We start from the raw sequence: 20,758 nt of genomic DNA, 5'->3' as shown, positions 1-20,758 counted from the left end.
CACCAGCGAGGGATCTAATGCCCACATGCATCAAGGTAAATTGCATTCGCAAACGGTGCGAATCGCAAAATTCTGACGTTTGCGAATGCAATTTCCTTTTTTGGATGCATTATTTTTTTCCATTTTTTCGCAATTTAAGGAATCGCAATTATGTTGCGATTTCTAAAATTGCAATTGCATTTAAGAAATCGCAATTTGTGATTTCTTAAATGCAATGCATTTACATTTTTTTTTTGCGAATTCGCAAATAGGAAGAGGTAAATTACCATGAAGTTGAACTTCCTGGTAAATTCCTATGCACACACAGTAAGTACAAACATATAATAGATACAATAGTGTATTTTGCCAAAACAATAGGATTGTTGCCCACTTCCTCTTGTTGAGAATTTTGTTTTTAATATCCGAGCTACACCGCGCCAGCCGACACGTGTTTCATCAAAGTATGTGTCACTTTGATTCTTCAGGGCTGGAGATCAAAACAAAATATATACAATATTGAATATTCTAGCCAGAATATCCATTACACCAACCATCTCACAAGATGGACTAGTGTTAACCAACCTCATAATTGACCACATTGATACATTTTTCGTTTAAGGAGAAACATATTCCCAAAGGCTTGAGAAACTTTTGTGCGCATGCAAACAAAAAGCCGAATGTAATCATTCTCTTTTCTTAAACACTGGTTATTCTTATTTGAAATCCATTGTGCAAGTTCAGTGAGCATGCAGAAAGATGATGGATTGTGATCCCTTTCCTGTGAAAATCACGATATGTACATTGAAGCATTTTATTCATTGTGTGTTGTTGCATTATTAAAAAACACCTATTTACAGAAAGTAAAAATTGCGCAACCACGCACATCAAAATATTCACAGTGGATATGTTTTGTGCCTAAAAGGGTGGAGAAGCCAAAAGACCCGTTGATGAATTGAGAGATAGAAAGCATAGACCTCGCCCTTGTGCTTCTACATACTGGAAACATGAAACTATTTTCATGTGGGTATGCAGATACATACCTCCCTTCTATTATTGGTGTGTATTGTAGTTCCTGCGTGAAGTAAATGAAGTTGTGTCAGTCTCAGGATAAGTGGTTTACCCATAGTCTAATTTGTGATCACTAATAATCAGAGGTACCTCACAGCATTGCTGTGGACACTTACCACTAAACCGGTGATAATTCCAACCCGGTTAGGTTATCCTTAGGTAACTTCGTAGCTCGTTTTGTCCCTAGTATCTCAATCACTGTTGCATTTACCCGTGGCAAGATATATAAGAAATTAAAAACAAAAACACACGCAAAGCCCAAGTCAGTCTCTATGTGATTGTTCACCCCAAACGTTGATCATCCTAATAGAAAACACGCCTGCCCGCTCTCTCTCCGTACTCATAAGCTTTCTGGTTTTAAACAAGTCAATAATTCCCGACTCGGAAATGTGTGTGGCCATCTGGTGACTAATATGTTGTAATAAACACCAACGGAAGCGTGTTATATTCACGCCCATAGTGGTAATCGTAAATAAAAATTGTTTACATCATTTACGCCATGTTTCTGTTCTGGCCCAGCCTGCTCTTGGATGGCACCTTCTAACAAAATTACCTCAGACTTATTGCTATTGTGTCACTATAATGTTTTAAATAAGAGTTTCAAGTATTTACCAAGAGCTCATGGCAGTGAGTGTCCCTAAGGCTAGCATACTGATCAGATACTGATTAGATGAACTGAGCGCTGAGCGCTGAAAACGCCAATCCGCTTCCCTGAGAGCGCAGCGGACGAGCACAGCGGGCGCGCCGGACTCGCCCCAGAGTCAAGCCAGAGTCCTGCCCTTCCGCGCCTGGAACGAACCAAGGGCCACGTCCCCTACCCAACTTACTTCATCCCAGGGCTCGCCCAGGATCATATATTCCTCTGAAAATTTACGAGCTTTAAACACCACCTTATGCCAACCCCACGTGCCACCTCACTACATCTATACCTACCCTATAGGAGGTCCATTTAAATGCTCTTTGTGCAGAGGAACGACCACCCATAACGAACATTCAACGCCAGTTCAAGCAGCACTTGTCAATGCACGATCCCTTCCTAAACATAAAATCGAAATTTTAGAGTTAATCACCAGCTACTCTTTGGACATACTCTTCGTCACAGAAACATGGGGAGACGAAGCCTCAGGGCCGGACTTCAAAGCGGCACTCCCAGATGATTACTGTGTCTAGAGGCAGGACCGCAAGTCTAACAAAAAGGGAGGTGGGATAGCGATTATTTGCCGTAACCACTTCCAGGTAAAAACTGTCGCAATACATCAAACCCAATGCGAAGCTTACTCGTTTACCATTACCCTTGCCAGCAACCAATCCTTAACAGGTATATTGCTCTACCGACCCCCAGGCCCCCGCACAAAATTCCTGGCAAACATTAATCAGCTTAGTGAATTGGCCACTGGAACCACACACTACACATCGCTCAGGGATTTCAACTTTCACTTAGAAATCTCAACAGACAAAGACACATCCCGGCTCAGTAATGACTTGGCAGCGGTGGAACTACAACAACTCGTCTCCGCACCAACACACACAGCAGGACACACACTGGATGGAATCTTTACCAACAACCCAGACATCACAATAAACAAAATCCTTCCTCTCACTTGGACTGATCACTCAGCAATTCTATTTTACATTAAACCCAGACCTTTTCATTCAAATCACATACACCCCATCCCCCATCAGACTACCCGAGATTGGAGAAACATAGATCTCAATCTACTCTCAGACACAGATGAGATCAGAAGGACTATGGATGATGGAGGAGCAGCAATCTTGATACTCCTAGATCTATCTGCGGCTTTCGACACGGTTGACCATACCACCCTGATCAACCGTTTCGAAACAATAGGTATAAAAGATAGGGCCAGGGACCTCCTCACCTCTTTCCTCGCCAACCGCAACCAGGCCGTAAAACTAGGCTCATTTGTTTCCCCCACATTCTCCCTCCCATGTGGAGTACCGCAAGGATCCTCGCTAAGTCCGACCCTATTTAATATCTATGTCTCGGACTTAGCGAGGGTAATCAAGGCTTACAACATCAATCTCACGACCTACGCCGATGACACACAGTTGGTCCTGTCCATCCACAAGGACAGTACCAAAATAGCAGCTAACTTTAAGGAAGGAAGGAGAGCAATCAGCAATTGGATGGCTGTCAATTGCCTAAAGCTGAACTCATCAAAAACCGAGGTGATGATGTTCGGCAAGGTTCAACCAATATAAGGCAATCCACAAAGTTGGACCCCAATTTCTTAAACAAGCTTTTCAGACCATATGCTTCTAACAGAGCGCTACGTTCCGATTCAGCCCACCTTCTCAATGTCTCTCGGACAAGAAGATTCAACTGGGGTTGCAAACTCTGCGGGGCTGCCGAAGGTCTCAGTGAAAGGTGAGGCAGCGAGTGGAGACGCAGTCAGGGGTGAGCTGCGGTGGTGGTGGAGCCCTCGGCGTGCACACGGAGGACTCGCAAATACATGTGCCTAGAGGCCTATGGGCCCCGGTTACTGTCCTGGCACCCTGCATGAATATCTGTGGAGCCCAGTGAACGAAGAAAAGGAGGAGACAGCCTCCCCTACTGAAGTTTCTGGTCATCTGTGATGAGTGGCATGAGGCGGACACACATGGGGGCCTGCACGGAGTGAGCCTGAATTTAAAGGAGAGTCTTGGCCGGTCTTCTACCTGATATGGAGAAACATTGCGATCTGTCAGCAGCTAACTTGGTACGGGCTTGATACCGCCCGGGACTGATTGGAGCAGTTCCTAGCAACGGCAGTTGTACAATCCTCCCCCCGTCTTTTGACACCGGTGCTGGCGCGATCTGTCGCAGGGGGCCGCGGGAGTGGGGGACTGGACTCCCTGAAACCATGGGTAGAGGTGACAAAATGCAACCCAAGTTGTCCTTTGAGCAGAAGCGATCGAAATCCCACGACACTGCAGAAGCTGCAATGGAGAGAATACAAGCGGTGGAGAGTGACACAGCAGGTACGGATCTACGAAGCTTACTCTTAGCCATGGAGAAAGGTCTACAGAGCAGCATGGCTTCACTTGGCATGAAAATGGACGCGTGACCTATAGAATGGACAGGATGGCGGAAAGGATTGATAAGCATGCAGAGAGGCTGGACATGTCCGAGAGGAGGATTAACGAAGTGGAGGAAGCGAACACTGAGCTGGACACAGAACACAAGAAGCTGGGGAAGCTCATGCGATCATTACAGGATAAGGGCGAAGATTTGGAGGCCCGCTCAGCCGTTGCGACCTGCGAATTACGGGCCTACCAGAGAGGACCTCCACTGGGAACATGGAACTGTTTGTAGAGAAGCTGTTGGTTGTCCTGTTGGGAGAGGGCGTCTTCTCGCCGATGTTTGTAGTTGTACAAAAGGGGGTGGTGATGGACGGAGCATCTGAACCAATCAAACACTCACACCCAGTCAAAAGATCTGGGTTTAATCATCACCGTTCTTTAGCTCACTTTGCCACTGGATTCAAGCAAGCCGGGCTAAAGACAGCTGTAATGCCAGAAACCGGTCCACGGAAGCTTGTTTCCATTCCAGGGAAGGCATGGCTTGGCAGTTCGGGCTAGACTGTTCCCATGAGGCACAGGGTCAGACTGATTTGCATATAGCCTTGTCTGAACTGGGGTGGCAGAGTGGGCTAAAGAACGGTGATGGATTAAACCCAGATCTTTTGACTGGGTGTGAGTGTTTGATTGGTTCAGATGCTCCGTCCATCACCACCCACTTTTGTACCGCTTTGGCCGCCATAAGTGTGGCAGGGTATGCTCAGACGTGAGTCCCTTGCTCACTTTGCCACTGGATTCAAGCAAGCCAGGCTGAAGACAGGTGCTTCACCACTGCCACTGCAAAACTGTGGAACTCCCTTCCCCGTAGCATTAAAACCAGCCCATCTCTCTTCACGTTCAGGAAACAAGTGAAAACATGTTTGTTCTCACAGTAATCACCCTCTGCTCGTCTATTCAAACTCAATAGCGCCGAGACACCCCTGGGTAATTGCCGCGCTGTAAAAATTGCAAAAACATAAACATGAGGTGGCTTAATACCCAGTTGTATAGCGGGCAGAATAGTTATCGCCATTTAACACATGGCAGACAATTAGGGTCACTTGATGGCTTAGCTTTTCCGTATTGGAGAATAAGTTGCCACGGGACAGTATGGAGAGAGAGCGGGCAGGCGTGTTTTCTATTAGGATGATCAACGTTTGGGGTGAACAATCACATAGAGAATAACTTGGGCTTTGCTTGTGTTTTTGTTTTTCATTTCTTATACATCTTGCCACGGGTAAATGCAACAGTGATTGAGATACTTTGGCCAAAACGAGCTACGAAGTTACCTAGGGATACCCTAACCGGGTTGGAATTATCACCGGTTTAGTGGTAAGTGTCCACAGCAATGCTGTGAGGTACCTCTGATTATTAGTGATCACGAATTAGACTATGGGTAAACCACTTATCCTGAGACTGGCACAACTTCATTTACTTCATGCAGGAACTAAAATACACATCTATATGTATCTGCATGCCCACATGAAAATAGTTTCATGTTTCCAGTACGTAGAAGCACAGGGGCGAGGTCTATGCTTTCTATCTCTCAATTCACCACCGGGTCTTTTGGCTTCTCCACCCTTTTAGCCACAAAACATCTCCTCGGTGAATATTTTGATGTCTGTGGTTGCGCAATTTTTACTTTCTGTAAATAGGTGTTTTTTAATAATGCAACAACACACAATTAATAAAATGCTTCAATGTACATATCGTGATTTTCACAGGACAGGGATCACAATCCATCATCTTTCTGCATGCTCACTGAACATGCACAATGGATTTCAAATAAGAATAACCAGTGTTTAAGAAAAGAGAATGATTACATTCGGATTTTTGTTTGCATGCGCACGAAAGTTTCTCAAGCCTTTGGGAATATGTTTCTCCTTAAACGAAAAATGTATCAATGTGGTCAATTATGAGGTTGGTTAACACTAGTCCATCTTGTGAGATGGTTGGTGTAATGGATATTATGGCTAGAATATTCAATATTGTATATATTTTGTTTTGATCTCCAGCCCTGAAGAATCAAAGTGACACATACTTTGATGAAACACGTGTCGGCTGGCGCGGTGTAGCTAGTATATTAAAAAGAAAATTCTCAACAAGAGGAAGTGGGCAACAATCTTATTGTTTTGGCAAAATACACTATTGTATCTATTATATGTTTGTACTTACTGTGTGTGCATAGGAATTGGTCAAAAGTTTTGATGTTGTGTGAGCAACATCCTTAAACGGGTTGGGAGGGTCACCCCTTTCCTGTGGCACCACTACCCAAAATCATTAAGTCATACAGACAGTAATAAGAAACATAGCAGAGCGCAAGTAGTCCCTGAGAACAAGAACCCTGCCCTTTGTGTATACTTGAACTTCATGGTAATTTGTGAAAACTTTCAAAAAGGCACAAAAGTGCATTTTTGAAAGTTTCATTTTACACACACACATGCCCTTGTTTCAGTATTTACCAGGCATTTTTGACTGGTTAAATTCTGGTAAGTTTGACCTGCCAACTTTAATCATGGCTCACAATTTAAAGAAAACTACCTACATTTCCATGTAAATCCTAGGTAGAAAACTAGCACGTATGAATATTGCAAACAATTATAATTTATATTGATGGCATGTTAGTTTTATTGCCTTAAATGAAAATAGAATGCTGCTTTTATTGTGGTTGAAAGTTTATCTTTTTGCTGCAAATACTTGAACTGCACTGTCAACTTTTGATTTTTAGGTCTGGTCTTTGACACAGCTTAAGCTGTTAGCTAAACAATTGGTTGTTTTTTTTAACATACGTAGTACACATGTATAGATAGGCTTTTGGCCAGCAGGCTTTGTCTACTGGTCTGTTAAATTGTCATTCACACTTTGCTTCTGCTTACCACAACATACAGCATGGGGCAGCGTGTCAACCCACTTTTCTGATTGGCTCTCTTCACTTTAGGTGACTTCAAAAAGCATGTGCCCGTTGTTCACATCCACCTAAAAATAGTTACTTTGTTTTTAATACAGTATGCATTTTTTATTTTTATTTTATTTTTATGTTACCCTTAAACAATAGCTATTTATTTTGCCTGCAATTCTAGTGCCCAGTTAGATGTTTAAAGTTGTTGTTAAAATGTCTTTAAGTGCCGAATGTAACATTTTAGCTGCCTGAGATTTAAATCCTTCGTTAGGTGGTGATTTATTTTCGTTTCCTTGACAAACAATAACAATAAAACACATGGATACACTAAAAGGCTTTGCAAGCATAGGGCAACTATGCCTAGTAGGAAGCATGTTTTGTTTGTGTGACACATGCTTACAATAAAAGTTGTTTAACAAATAACGATGGAACCAGGTTACCATAACCAGTCCTGTTAGCTTTACCAATCCTTGTTTTTAACAACCCTTGACCTGCTGGTAGGTCGCTCCCTCACCACACAGCTCCGCCTGTGTGCCCTGACGCCACCGCTGCTGGAAGTCGAGGCCCTCCTCCACCCGCAGGTTACCACCTGCGCTTCATCCCTGGTGGCCAGTGGTAGGCCCTAGGTTTGTATCTTGTGCCCGTTATTGCCTCTGTCCCCTCGGTGCCATTGTCTTTGCCACTGTTTCCTCTCTGTATCCTGTGCCCGTTATTGCCTCTGTCCCCCTCGCTGCCATTGTCTTTGCCACTGTTTCCTCTCTGTATCCTGTGCCCGTTATTGCCTCTGTCCCCCTCGCTGCCATTGTCTTTGCCACTGTCCCGCCGCTGCGTCCCCTGCGGCCCCGCCCCCTCTCTGCCATTTGCTGCCCCTGCCTCCCGCCTCCCACCTGCTCCTCCCTCCCACACCCCCTATATATGGTGGCCGCTGGCACGCCGAAGGCTTGCCTAAGGCAAGCCCTTCTGCGTCCATCCACGCCTGGACTGCGCCTAGCGGCAGACCCCCTGGCCCCTGCAAACACCACAACACCTGACTCCGCTACTACGCCAGCACCCTCCGCGCACTCAACCCCGGACGAAAACACATCTGCCACCAGGCCACCCGGAAGCGCACCCAAGGACGCTTCACCTGCCGGATCTGCAGCTTCACCAGCATCCGGTCCACCAAACCGCCAACAAAAGAACTCAACTACCTCAGATGCATCCTCCTCAACACCCGCTCCGCCCACAGACACGCTGTCGAACTCTGGGACCTCATCGACTCAACCTCCCTAGATGTCCCCTTCCTGACGGAGACCTGACTGAACCCCGCCTCAGCCCCCGACATTGCCATAGCCATCCCGGAAGGCTACAAGATCATTCGCAGGGACCGCCCCAACGGCGTAGGAGGAGGTATCGCCATTGTCCACAGGAACACCATCAGAGTCTCGACCAATACCGACGACACCCTCAGCACCGCCGAACACATGCACTTCCAGATCCACACCGACCCCAACAGCACCCTCCGAGGAACCCTCATCTACAGACCCCCCCAGACTCCAACCACAGTTCAGCGACGCCATAGCCGACTTCATTAGCACACACGCCCTCGCCTCCACGTACTACATCCTTCTCGGGGACCTGAACTTCCACCTTGAGAACAACAACGACACCAACTCCACCACCCTGATCGCCAACCTCGCCAACCTCGTACTCAGATAGCTCTTGACAACACCAACCCACGCCGCCGGCCACACGCTCGACCCCATCTTCAGCGCAAGCCCCCACGTCTCCTTCAACCACACCACCGAACCCCACTGGACCGACCACCACTGCATCCACTTCACCTTTAAGAAGCCCACCACGCACAACCGCACCCAACAGATGCCTCGACGCGCTGGAGCAAGGTCACAGAAGACCAGCTAACCAAAACCGTCTCCCAGAGTCCACCCGCCGACCCCACTGACCCCAACACCGCCAACCGCAACCTCAGACAGTGGATCGTCGACTGCGCCAACACCCTCGCCCGCTCAAGGCACCTTCCAACAGCCACACCAGCAAGAAAGACACCTGGTTCACCGAAGACCTCTAGGCCTCCAAACGGACATGCCGAAAACTGGAGAAGAACTGGCTCCGCGAACGAACAGCCCACAAGAACGCCACCCGCAGACACCATCAGCTCATTAGAGCACCATGAGGGCCCTTATTCAAAGACCGTCTGAAAAACGCACACAACAGCAAAGAGCTCCTCAACATCGTGAAGGAACTCTCCAACCGCAGCTCCAACACCAATGACATCCCACCTTCGCAAGACCTGTGCAACTCGCTGGCCACCTTCTTCCACCGCAAGATCGCAGACATCCACGACAGCTTCAACGCCTCGACCGCCCCCACGACCACCGCCCCTACGACCACCACCTGCACCAACCGCCTGATCTCCTTGACCAGCATCAACGACGAGGATACCAGCGAGATCATGAACACCATCCACTCCAGGTCACCGCTGGACCCATGCCCTCACCACATCTTCAACAAAGCCAGCACAACCATTGCACCCCATCTCCAAAAAGTAATCAATATCTCCTTCGATACAGCAACCTTCCCGGAAAGCTGGAAGCACGCCAAGATCAACGCCTTACTCATGAAACTCAAGACGGACCCCAAGGACCTCAAGAACTTCCAACCCATCTCCCTGCTTCCGTTCCCGCCGAAGGTCACCGAGAAAATCGTCAACAAACAACTGACCCGCTTCCTCGAGGAGAACAGCATCCTGGACCCGTCCCAGTCCGGGTTCCGCAGCAACCACAGCACCAAAGCCGCCCTCATCGCCGCCACCGATGACATCAGGACCTTGCTTGACAACGGAGAAACAGCATCCCTCATCCTCCTGGACCTGTCAGCCGCCTTCGACACGGTCTGCCACCACACACTACGAACACGCCTACACAACGTCGGGATCCAAGAGAAGGCCCTGGACTGGACCACATCCTTCCTCTCCGGCAGAACTCAGAGCATCCGCCTCCCCCTTCCACTCCATTGCCACCAAAATCATCTGTGGCGTACCTCAGGGCTCTTCTCTCAGCCCGACGCTGTTCAACATCTACCCCCACGTCGCCCGACAGCACGACCTCAACATCATCCTCTAGCCCGACGACACCCAGCTGATCATCACCCTCACACCGCCAAGACCAACCTCCAAGAAGGAATGAAGGCCGTCATCGAATGGATGAGGAACAGCCGACTGAAGCTGAACTCGGACAAGACGGAGGTCCTCATCCTCGGCTCCACCCCTTCAGCCTGAGACGACTTCTGGTGGCCGACAACTCTAGGAACAGCCCCGACACCCACCAACCACACACGCAACCTAGAGGTCTTCCTCGACTCTACCCTCTCCATGACTAAGCAGGTCAATGCCGTCTCCTCATCCTGCTTCAAAACCCTCAGAATGCTCCGCAGGATATTCAAGTGGATCACCACCGAGACAAGAAGAACTGTCAGCCAGACCCTTGTCACCATAAGACTGGACTAAGGAAACGCCCTCTACGCAGGAACGTCGGCCAAGCTCCTGAAGCGACTGCAATGCATCCAGAACGGGTCAGCGCGTCTGATCCTTGACATCCCCCGCCGCAGCCACGTCACACCCCACCTGAGAGACCTGCACTGGCTCCCCGTCAACAAGAGGATAACCTTCAAACTCCTCATCCACACACACAAAGCTCTCCACAAGACCGGCCCAGCATACCTCAACAGACGACTCAACTTCTACACCCCCACCTGCCAGCTCCGCTCCGCCAGCCTCGCTCTCGCCACAGTGGCAGATCCTTCTCCCACCTAGCCGCCAAGACCTGGAACACCCTCCCCACCAACCTACGACAGACCCAAGACCTACTGGCCTTCAGAAGACTCCTCAAGACCTGGCTCTTCAATCACTAGCAGCAGCACCCTCCCCACCCACCAGTGCCTTGAGACCCTCACAGGTATGTAGTGCACTTTATAAGTGTTGTGATTGATTTAATGTAGAGGTTTTACACATTTTAGCACTGAGGGCCGGAGTCACCGCACACGCGATTTAGAGCAGTACGGTCCCACTATATGTGGATGAAATTGGGGATCCTATATATTTGAACAAACCAGTTCACGGATTCCTATCAACATCATAGTCCCTCATATTTAAAAGAAACTCTGGATTCCTGAATAGGATCAAGGTTGAAGGACGCATCCAATTGTACCTCCGTCACTTAAACACTTCAGGAGGAGTGGTTTGCCCATGAACTAAGATGTGTCCGTGTTTTAATACAAGAGAGACCGTTACATATTCTTTGTCTTGAAGAAGGTGGTTTACATCAAGAAAAAACACCACCGAAATGCGTCGACGCCTTTGTGTTTTTACATATGGATGCATCCAAGGAACTTGTTTATGTCCAATAGAGGATAAGGGCTATGGACATTTTAACAAACAATAGAACGAATTCCATAGGGAACAACCAAAATCAGATGTGATTAATAGTTTGCACTTTCATTTGTTTGTGTGTCTCTCATCATTATATGTGTACAAATATTTTTTAATGTATTGTGAAATAGTGGATTACTCCACTAATACTAAGAGAACTTGGTAAAAGAAATCTTTTTAATAAAAACTTTTTTAATGCATTTCCCTCTCGTATTACATGTACTTAAATTGGCCAATAGGGTCGGGGGTCTTCTGATTGAGTCTGTATAGATGGTGAACTGTGTTGTGTAAGAGATATTAGAGAATACTAGTAGTTATTGTGAATTTTCTGATCCTCCCAAGTGAATTTCGCATTTTTCATTTAATATAGAAGTAACACGCTTTTAGATTATTTTTTCATACCTATTGCACAAGACATAGGGATGGCCATAAAGAATTTAACTTATACTTTCGAGAGGTGTACCAAACAGGAAAGTCTATTCCATTTTTATGGTGCTCTTATAGAATGTAGTGTACCTAAAGCCTAGAGGTGACCAAATACTCCTAATTGAAACCTGTCACGATGGTTCCCATGTAATATATATTAGGGGAGTTTGCGATAGAATCAACAAAACAAGAATGATTTTTATAGTTAATTTAATAAAAAATAAGAATGCAAACTGAGTGCACTGTGTGAAAAAACACAACCTTTTATGTACTTTTGAAACTAGTAAAAAGACATGGGGATGATCAGTTCATTTTAAATGTATTTTGATTTTAGCATGTTTGGCATCACATTCAGTTTTAAGCAGGTAAGGGAAGCGAGGCCCAGAGATCCTGTAACTTAAATCGAGTAGGAGACTCGGGAGTCCATACAAGAGCATTTAACCATCGGTACACAGCTGTTGAAAGTATTACACCCCACATTGTCCTCTAGTAAGTAATATGCAGTGGAATTTAAAATTCCTGTATCTTTCAGGACAACTCCTGTGTGGTAGATGTTGGGTGTAAATTCGGAAATCCATACACTGGTCTTGTTTACCAGGAATGCAGCCTTATCCGAGTACAAATATTAACTCACTCTGGTACAAAGTGCAGGGGACAGTTGGAAGAGACACCTGTCTGGAAAGGCAAACAGTAAAGCAAGATCAGAACAAGCTCAACTACTGCTTCAGTTCAGGCCTAGGAACTACAAAGGCCCAATATAAGTGCATTATGATGGCTTTTCTCTTTGTGATGGGCTAGTACACTGCATTTATCTTCTGACTCTAGGAGATTGAGAGCGGTGGTAGGGTGCAACCACAAATAGGTGGTGGAGATACAAATTTGCAGGAGGAGGCATGCAGGTGTCATGGAGAACATAAGATCTCTTCGGGGGGCTCCCGCTTCAGCCGGAGGGGGTTGGATGGCTGTCAGTGCTCTTTCAGCTCAGTTTGAAGCAGTCTCCCTTTGCCCTCCTGTGAAAGTGCCTGGCACATGGATAGGCATTGTTTCGCACTTGGGATCCACATGCAGCTTAGGGCACACAACCAGAAAGTTTGGAGGCTTCTGTACAATGACAAACATTTCGAGGAGCTTTGGTCCCACGGATGTGCTTTATATGATGCTCAGGACATAGCAGACCACAGGAGTAGCATGTGGCACACTGAGAGACGTTTTAACCACAGCGAAGACCTTGGAGGACATGGACACTGTATCAGGTTCTTGTGCTGCATGGAAAGAGCATGTAACATGGGCAAACAGGGTGAGCCTGGGCAAGCCATACATATTAACCTCAATACGCTGCACTGTGCACACTGGCTCACACACATGGGAATGCCGCCCTCCCTCCTCTAAAGGTCATCCGTCACCCAGCGGCATGGGTCATCAGGTGTATGAAGATATTCAAACATGTTACCCCCAGGCTAAAGGAGCTCATATGGCTCCTCTTCAAGGACTGGATCATCTTCCAAACAAAATGCATCACAAACAAGACCATCTACCTAGACCCGGCCTACCTGGCAAACAAACTTAGCTTATATGGAGAGCAAAGCCATATGAGGAGCACTGACGGCCCAGACAGGAGATTAAACTCTCCAAGAAGAAGGAAACCAGAAGACATGCCTTTGTAGCACATGATTACAATAACAAAATAAATCACAGAGGACTACAAAAGAGACTGAGCTTGGAAGAGGAAGCATTCTGCCAGGGGACAAAACCACTTTCAAGGGTGGTTGAAGTTGAGGAGACTAACAGCAAACACAAAAATAATGAAGTCACTTTTTAGTGTGTGCAATCCGATCTGACATTATTTTATTTTATAAACACGGCGAGTGGGACATGTTTAGTGAGGGGTAATTCAGCCGTGGGAGGTCACTGTAATGACGAAACAACAGCGGTTTGCAGCTGTTCGTATGACCTTAAAACGTATTTAAAATAAACCAAGCTGAGCTTTGGTGGGGAGGGAGGGGGGGTGTTTGAAGCAGGCTTGGGCCCTTTGCTCAGGGCAGTGGTGGCCTTGCGGATTTCATTCTTTTCGTTACCATATGTGGTTATTTATTTATAAAGTTGTATATAGCGCAGAGTAGAAATAAGAATAATCACATATGTCTTGCAGCTAGTGACTTTTGCATTCATCAGCATGAAAGTAGGATAACCTTCGGCTGTGTGGAACCCCCTCCCCCCTCCAAAACGTGGGTGGAATTTGATTCGCCTAAGGAGCCTTTTAAATTAAAACAGTGGGTGCACCAATCTGGCCATACATTGTCCTCGGTTGTAGTTAATTCATGGGAATTGCCCCAGAATGTTAAGGGGTCATGCACCAGCGTGGTGTCCCTGAACTCACCATCCTTCAGACTGGTACCAGAATAACTTCTTGCTAACATGTAGGCCCCCCGCCAGTGCATCAGTGGGGCCTTGATTTGCAGAGCCATGATCTATTACCCTCTACTTTCACCAAGCTCCAGCCTGTTTTTTATTTTGGATCCGATAGAAACTCATGGCCAGGGGCGTACCTACCAATGGTGGAGACGCGGGCCCAGGGCCCTAATAACCCGCTGTATTTTACTACCCCAGCAGCAAGCAGTCAAAGGGGCAGGGGCTTACTGCAAAATGACGCCCCCACCCCCCTTGCAGAATATGTCGGGGGTCCCTGAGTCTCTCCTATATTCATGGACCTTTGGCTGAATGGGGTCCCCTAGAACGGTTAGGTCCCCACAGGCGGGTTGGGGCCCTCTGCACCCTAGGAGCTTGCGTTATGACTCTGCAAAGGGCGATGTTCCTTCCTTGCACCCGAGCCCACATCATCTTTGCTACATGCACTCCTGCTCATGTCCCCACAGTTCGAGGCTCATGTTTCTCTCTCTTAACGGCCTATGATGCACATACCTGGAGAGGCTCATCTTTTGCTGGATCACGAGGGCCCACCTGTACAGCCAGGGCAGCCCGGCCTCAAACCACTCCTGGCACCGGAGGACCGGCGAGATGCAGGCGGCGGCGGTCAGGTAGCTGGACGAGCCGCACTCTCCCAGGTAGGAGAGCAGGAGGCCAGAGCCCAGGCCTTCACTCATGGCAAAGAGCGCGGAGCTCGGGTGCCTGTACCGGATGTACGCCACCGCCTCGGTCAGGTCTGCCGGGTCCCCGAACTGTTGGAGCTTCAGAGTGGTCAGCGGGCATCCATTCTGCCCCCTTCTGTTGAAGATCACGGGGTAAAACCCTTGCTCCAGGGCTTGCAGGCAAAAATCCTGCACGTTCCTGGTGATTTTCCCAAAGGCGTTGGGGATGACGAGCAGGACCGGAGGGGAAGTGACGCTGTTGGTCGCCCTCCGGTGTTTCAAAGTGGTCCAAGGCCCCACCACCCAATCCAGGGCAACAATCCCCCCATCCGGCAGCTGCAGGTGGTCCCGGGCGGACTCCAGCCGCCGGTCCCCGGGCAGAAGCAGGTGGTAAATGGTCTGGACGTGCGCCCACTTCCTCCAGAGCCAGCAGGCCACGTCGGGGTCGGAGAACCGCCGGAGCACCTTCAGCAGGCAGTTGGCCAGAGCGGAGGGCTTGCAGATCAGCCTGCAGCCGCAGGGGAAGCCCTCGTTGTCATGGATGAACACGTCTCCATCTTCGCCCTCGCCTGCCTCGTGCTTCAACGTGCCTGAGCCAAGCAGGCCGCAGAGAATGCTTCTCCCGACGCAGAGCAGCTTGACTATCCATCTCTGAAGCGTTAGCAGAAGGTGCCAGGCGTCCCAGCTCCCGCCTGGCATCGTGGACTCCTCCTTGGACCTAGGCAGAGACAGGACGGCCTCCAGGACGGCCGCCTAGACTGCTCCATGCAGGTTTCATCAACACAATCCTTTTCTTTCTCTGCTACATAGCAAATAATTTATTTGTTCAAGGGCTCAGCTCCCTGACCATTGGGCGCAGGGTTGTGAGAGGTTTAACTATCTCCATGCCAAAATCACTGGGCAGCATTCCCATTTGAACCGAGGTGCCTGGAATATCTGAACAATGACAGAACAAGGGCCCTCGCGCAGCACGTTCACAGTGTTGACTTTTGCTTTAACTTTCATCAACTAAACTGGCTCCTAACTCTAGTGTCATTGCCAAGGCTCTGTTCTTGAAGGATTGCACACAACAATTTTTTTAACTCCTTTTACAGCGGATCCTCCCAGCAAAAATCATGCCCGAGATAAACCTACAACCAATCGAGGAGATATAACATTAAAATACCCTCTCACTTAGCACCATGTATCCAGGCCACCGAGGTAGTGAACTGAGGGCAGGGCCTCTAAGGGCTTCAGGGCTGTTCTCGTCCTAAGAAAAAAAATGCAAGAACAAAATGGTGCATTTTACAACATAATTTGTTAAAGAAGTCGACCAAAAGCGAGCTACATGCACTTCTGAAAGGAAACTCGTTAAATAATTATGCAGTCCGCCTTACTGCTGGGGACGGGCTACTCTGGGCACGTAGGGGTTTGGAGTGACTTCCTTACATTCTTCAGGTTTTTCATCTTTCTTTCTTCGCTACTTTGACTTTTCCCCGTCTCTTTACTTTTTGCTACATTAAAATTCTCCATCCTACTCTCCCTGTTTACCCTTGTCTCTTTCTGTCCAGATCTCATCATTTCTGTTGCTTGTCTCCATCGCTTTCCCTTGCCAGCTCTCCTCCGATCCGCGTCTTTGCCATGGCGCTCCTGTACAGTTATGTACACGCTCCTGTCCTCAGACTGGAGGAGGAGGCCGACGAAGCAGTAGATAGACCTTTCGTTTGGCCCAGCTTGCCGCCCATCGCGTCCAGTAGAAGCCCCCGCTAGAGCTGCAGAATTGGGGGATGCACTATGCCACTAACTACAACCATGCTGCTGGGAAACCCCAAATACATGTAAACTCACTGTAGGTTGACCCGTCAGAGCAGTGTCTCTTGCTGTGGAGCTCATTCCCACCACCTAGGCTGTGGGACCCACTCTAACTGCTTAGGCTGTGGGACCCACTCTCACCGCCTAGGCTGTGAGACCCACTCTCACCGCAAAGGCTTTGGGACCCACTCTCACTGCTTAGGCTGTGGGACCCACTCTCACTGCTTAGGCTGTGGGACCCACTCTCACCACTTAGGCTGTGGGACCCACTCTCACCGCTCGGGTTGTGGGACCCACTCTCACCGCTTGGGCTGTGGGACCCGCGCTCACCGCCAAGGCTTTGGGACCCACTCTCACGCTCGGGCTGTGGGACCCACTCTCACCGCCAAGGCTGTGGGACCCACTCTCACCGCCAAGGCTTTGGGACCCACTCTCACCGCCTAGGCTGTGGGACCCACTCTCACTGCTTAGGCTGTGGGACCCACTCTCACCACCTAGGCTGTGAGACCCACTCTCACCGCCTAGGCTGTGGGACCGACTCTCGCTGCTCTGGCTGTGGGACCCGCGCTCACCGCCAAGGCTTTGGGACCCACTCTCACGCTCGGGCTGTGGGACCCACTCTCACCGCCAAGGCTTTGGGACCCACTCTCACGCTCGGGCTGTGGGACCCACTCTCACCGCCTAGGCTTTGGGACCCACTCTCACCGCCTAGGCTGTGAGACCCACTCTCACCGCAAAGGCTGTGGGACCCACTCTCACTGCTTAGGCTGTGGGACCCACTCTCACTGCTTAGGCTGTGGGACCCACTCTCACCACTTAGGCTGTGGGACCCACTCTCACCGCCAAGGCTTTGGGACCCACTCTCACTGCCTAGGCTGTGGGACCCGCGCTCACCGCCAAGGCTTTGGGACCCACTCTCACGCTCGGGCTGTGGGACCCACTCTCACCGCCAAGGCTGTGGGACCCACTCTCACCGCCAAGGCTTTGGGACCCACTCTCACCGCCTAGGCTGTGAGACCCACTCTCACCGCCTAGGCTGTGGGACCCACTCTCACCACCTAGGCTGTGGGACCCACTCTCACCGCCTAGGCTGTGGGACCGACTCTCGCTGTTCTGGCTGTGGGACCCACTCTCACCGCCAAGGCTGTGGGACCCACTCTCACCACCTAGGCTGTGGGACCCACTCTCACTGCTTAGGCTGTGAGACCCACTCTCACCACCTAGGCTGTGAGACCCACTCTCACCACCTAGGCTGTGAGACCCACTCTCGCTGCTCTGGCTGTGGGACCCACTCTCACCGCCAAGGCTGTGGGACCGACTCTCGCTGTTCTGGCTGTGGGACCCACTCTCACCGCCAAGGCTGTGGGACCCACTCTCACCACTTAGGGTGTGGGACCCACTCTCACCGCTCGGGCTGTGGGACCCACTCTCACCGCCAAGGCTTTGGGACCCACTCTCACCGCCAAGGCTGTGGGACCCACTCTCACCGCCAAGGCTTTGGGACCCACTCTCACCGCTCGGGCTGTGGGACCCACTCTCACCGCCAAGGCTGTGGGACCCACTCTCACCGCTCGGGCTGTGGGACCCACTCTCACTGCCAAGGCTTTGGGACCCACTCTCACCGCCAAGGCTGTGGGACCCACTCTCACCGCCAATGCTTTGGGACCCACTCTCATCTGAGCTCCAGAAGATGTGCAGGCGGCTTTCAGGGCAGCTGGAAGTGAGAGTGCCGGGGGTGTTGCAGCAATAAGCACTGTCTCACAGTACCGGAGGGCCACGATTGCTTGGTTATCGTTATGTAAATAGAAATCATATATTCGGCACCCCGCTTTACAAAGGGGTTTAGATTCCCTGCCTGGCATATAGGAAGCAGCTAAGTACACGTTCCAACAGAAGTCAAAGCTGAAACTTCACTGCTTAAAAGCCTCAGCTGGTGATGGGCTCACACTTAATTCTAGGCACTATACAGTCTAAGGTTTTTCTTCTGAGGACAGTGGTTGTGCTCCTGTTATCTCTACATGCTGTGGGCATCCCAAATAGTCTAGCATACATATTTTTTTCAGGTATGTTTGTTCATTTTCCAGGGTGCTACCAGGAGGCGCGTTTCTTCCCCTGCCCTTACCGCCTCTGCCTGTGTGTGGTGCTGCTCGTGTCCTGGTCACTGCATGGCACACTGCTGCAGCACAGCTGGCTGCTTTTGTTTCCAGCCCTGGCCCATTGCGGTGCCTTCTGGGTCCCTTTGCCTGGAGAAGTATCTTCACCTCTGCAAAACTGATGCATGTGAATTAATGGAAACACGAAAACTGAGAAACCGGATTGGAAAAAACCTAATGATGGAAAAACAGATTTAAGGAAAGATAATTTTTAGGAAATAGATATAATTCGAATATTAAATGAAACATTTTTGAAGAAAGATAATTTAAGGAAACACAATCGTATTCAAAATTACATTAATATTTACTAAATAATCGAGAATGTGAACTGTTTTGTCGGCAATCATGCAAGTAGCAATAACTTCACTCTTAACAAAGTAGGAGGCAAAACAGAAGAGATTATGCATGATTTGGCAGATAGCCATGAAGATAGCAAAGAAAGAGCGCTATTTATCCAGGTAGCTGGGCTAATAGTACTATGTACTAATGTACTATTTGACTGGCAGCCAGGCAATGGCTAAATAAAAGCAGAGATTATGTACTGATTGGACAGCAGCAGGAAAAACTAGAAATACTTTACCTGGTGTGGCAGCTGTTCAGCCACCAGGAAAATAGTGAGGATTTTCTCCTGTTTATTTTGCCACCAGTTAAGCAGCAGAGATTATATACTACTTAGCCAGTACACAAGCCAATAGCCACTTCACTTTTACCCCGGATACCAGCTAAATAGCATCAGATCTGTATCATTTAGCCATGCATTGTATCAATAGAATTTGCTATTTTCAAGGCTGTTCGACTAATAGTTCTGCATCTCTGGCATTTAAAGAACCACCAGAAGTTTCTCTGATGTGTGTTTAGCCACCAGCCAAATAATGCAGAATTTATGTTTATCTGGTCATCCACTACTGGCTTAATAATACCAAATCTCTGGTATTTCCCAGTTTTTTTTTTAGAGTTTTATATAGCGCTTTACATCAGAACCAGTTTCGTTACAGATGGACACATTCATTTTTTTCATTTTGTTAAACACAGGGAGATTAAGTGATTTGCCCAGAATCACAGGATGTCAAGCGTTGTTGCCGAGACTTGAACCCGGTTTCTCAGCTTCGAAGTCGACGCTCTAGCCATAAGTCCAATGCTCTAAGAATAACTACATGTCTCAGGATGCATTGTGTGGTTGACTAAAAAGAAATTGCTGACTGAAGGCTTCACATATAACATGGGGACACTTGGCAGCTATAGCTGAGCCCCCCTCTCTCAGCCAACAAAGTCCCAAAGCTTCTCAGAAACACTTTGAGACTTTCCAGCAGCCCTCAAGACACTAAACGGTCTCTACTGATGCACAATTCTGGCTTGTCTGTACTCTGCAATTGGGCTGAAAAAACATGTCTTTTGACACATAAGTAAAAACCCTTTACAAGAGCCTTAATGTCTGTAACAAAGGGCATGTCCTAACACAAGTGTCCTATAATCACTTCTGGTCCTCCTAGCCCGGGTTCTCCTGGGTGCCCTTCTCCTTATGGGACGCCTTCTCCTTTTCCTGGGCATCCTCGTAGCCATTGTGGTTCGGGTCTTCATAGTAATACTTGTTCTGGTCCTTCCAGCCTTATTCTTCTTTATCCTTCTGGTCGGCTTGGTCTTCCTGGCCCCCCCCATGTGATATTGGTCTTGATAGTTCTGATCTTCCTCCTTATTGAACCACTCCTTGCAATCCTCCTATTCTCCTCCTGCTCCAGGCCTTCCTGATCCTCCTGGTTTTCCCAGTCATGGTCCTTCTGACCCTTGACCATGGGTCTTCCTCCTCCTAGTCTTCAGGTTCACCTCCTAGTGATGATCATCTTCCTCCTAGTCCTCCTGGCTCACCTGGCCT

General features: G+C 48.7%; 1 protein-coding gene across 1 annotated transcript in view; it reads right to left on the bottom strand.

The window, feature by feature from the left end:
• The window catches only part of ABHD15 (abhydrolase domain containing 15), a 125,199-nt gene extending 109,511 nt beyond the window's left edge, over nt 1-15,688 (bottom strand). The window contains exon 1 of the mRNA XM_078680055.1: nt 14,778-15,688. Coding sequence (XP_078536181.1) covers nt 14,778-15,643 — 866 coding nt within the window. The 5' untranslated portion in view covers nt 15,644-15,688. The remainder of the gene's footprint in view (nt 1-14,777) is intronic.
• Nucleotides 15,689-20,758: the final 5,070 nt, after the last annotated feature.

This window comes from Lissotriton helveticus, chromosome 3_1 (genome assembly GCF_964261635.1).
Source record: "Lissotriton helveticus chromosome 3_1, aLisHel1.1, whole genome shotgun sequence".
Taxonomy (NCBI): Eukaryota; Metazoa; Chordata; class Amphibia; order Caudata; family Salamandridae; genus Lissotriton; species Lissotriton helveticus.
The sequence above is the reverse complement of the archived record's forward strand: the minus strand, read 5'-3'. Positions and strand labels throughout refer to the sequence as shown.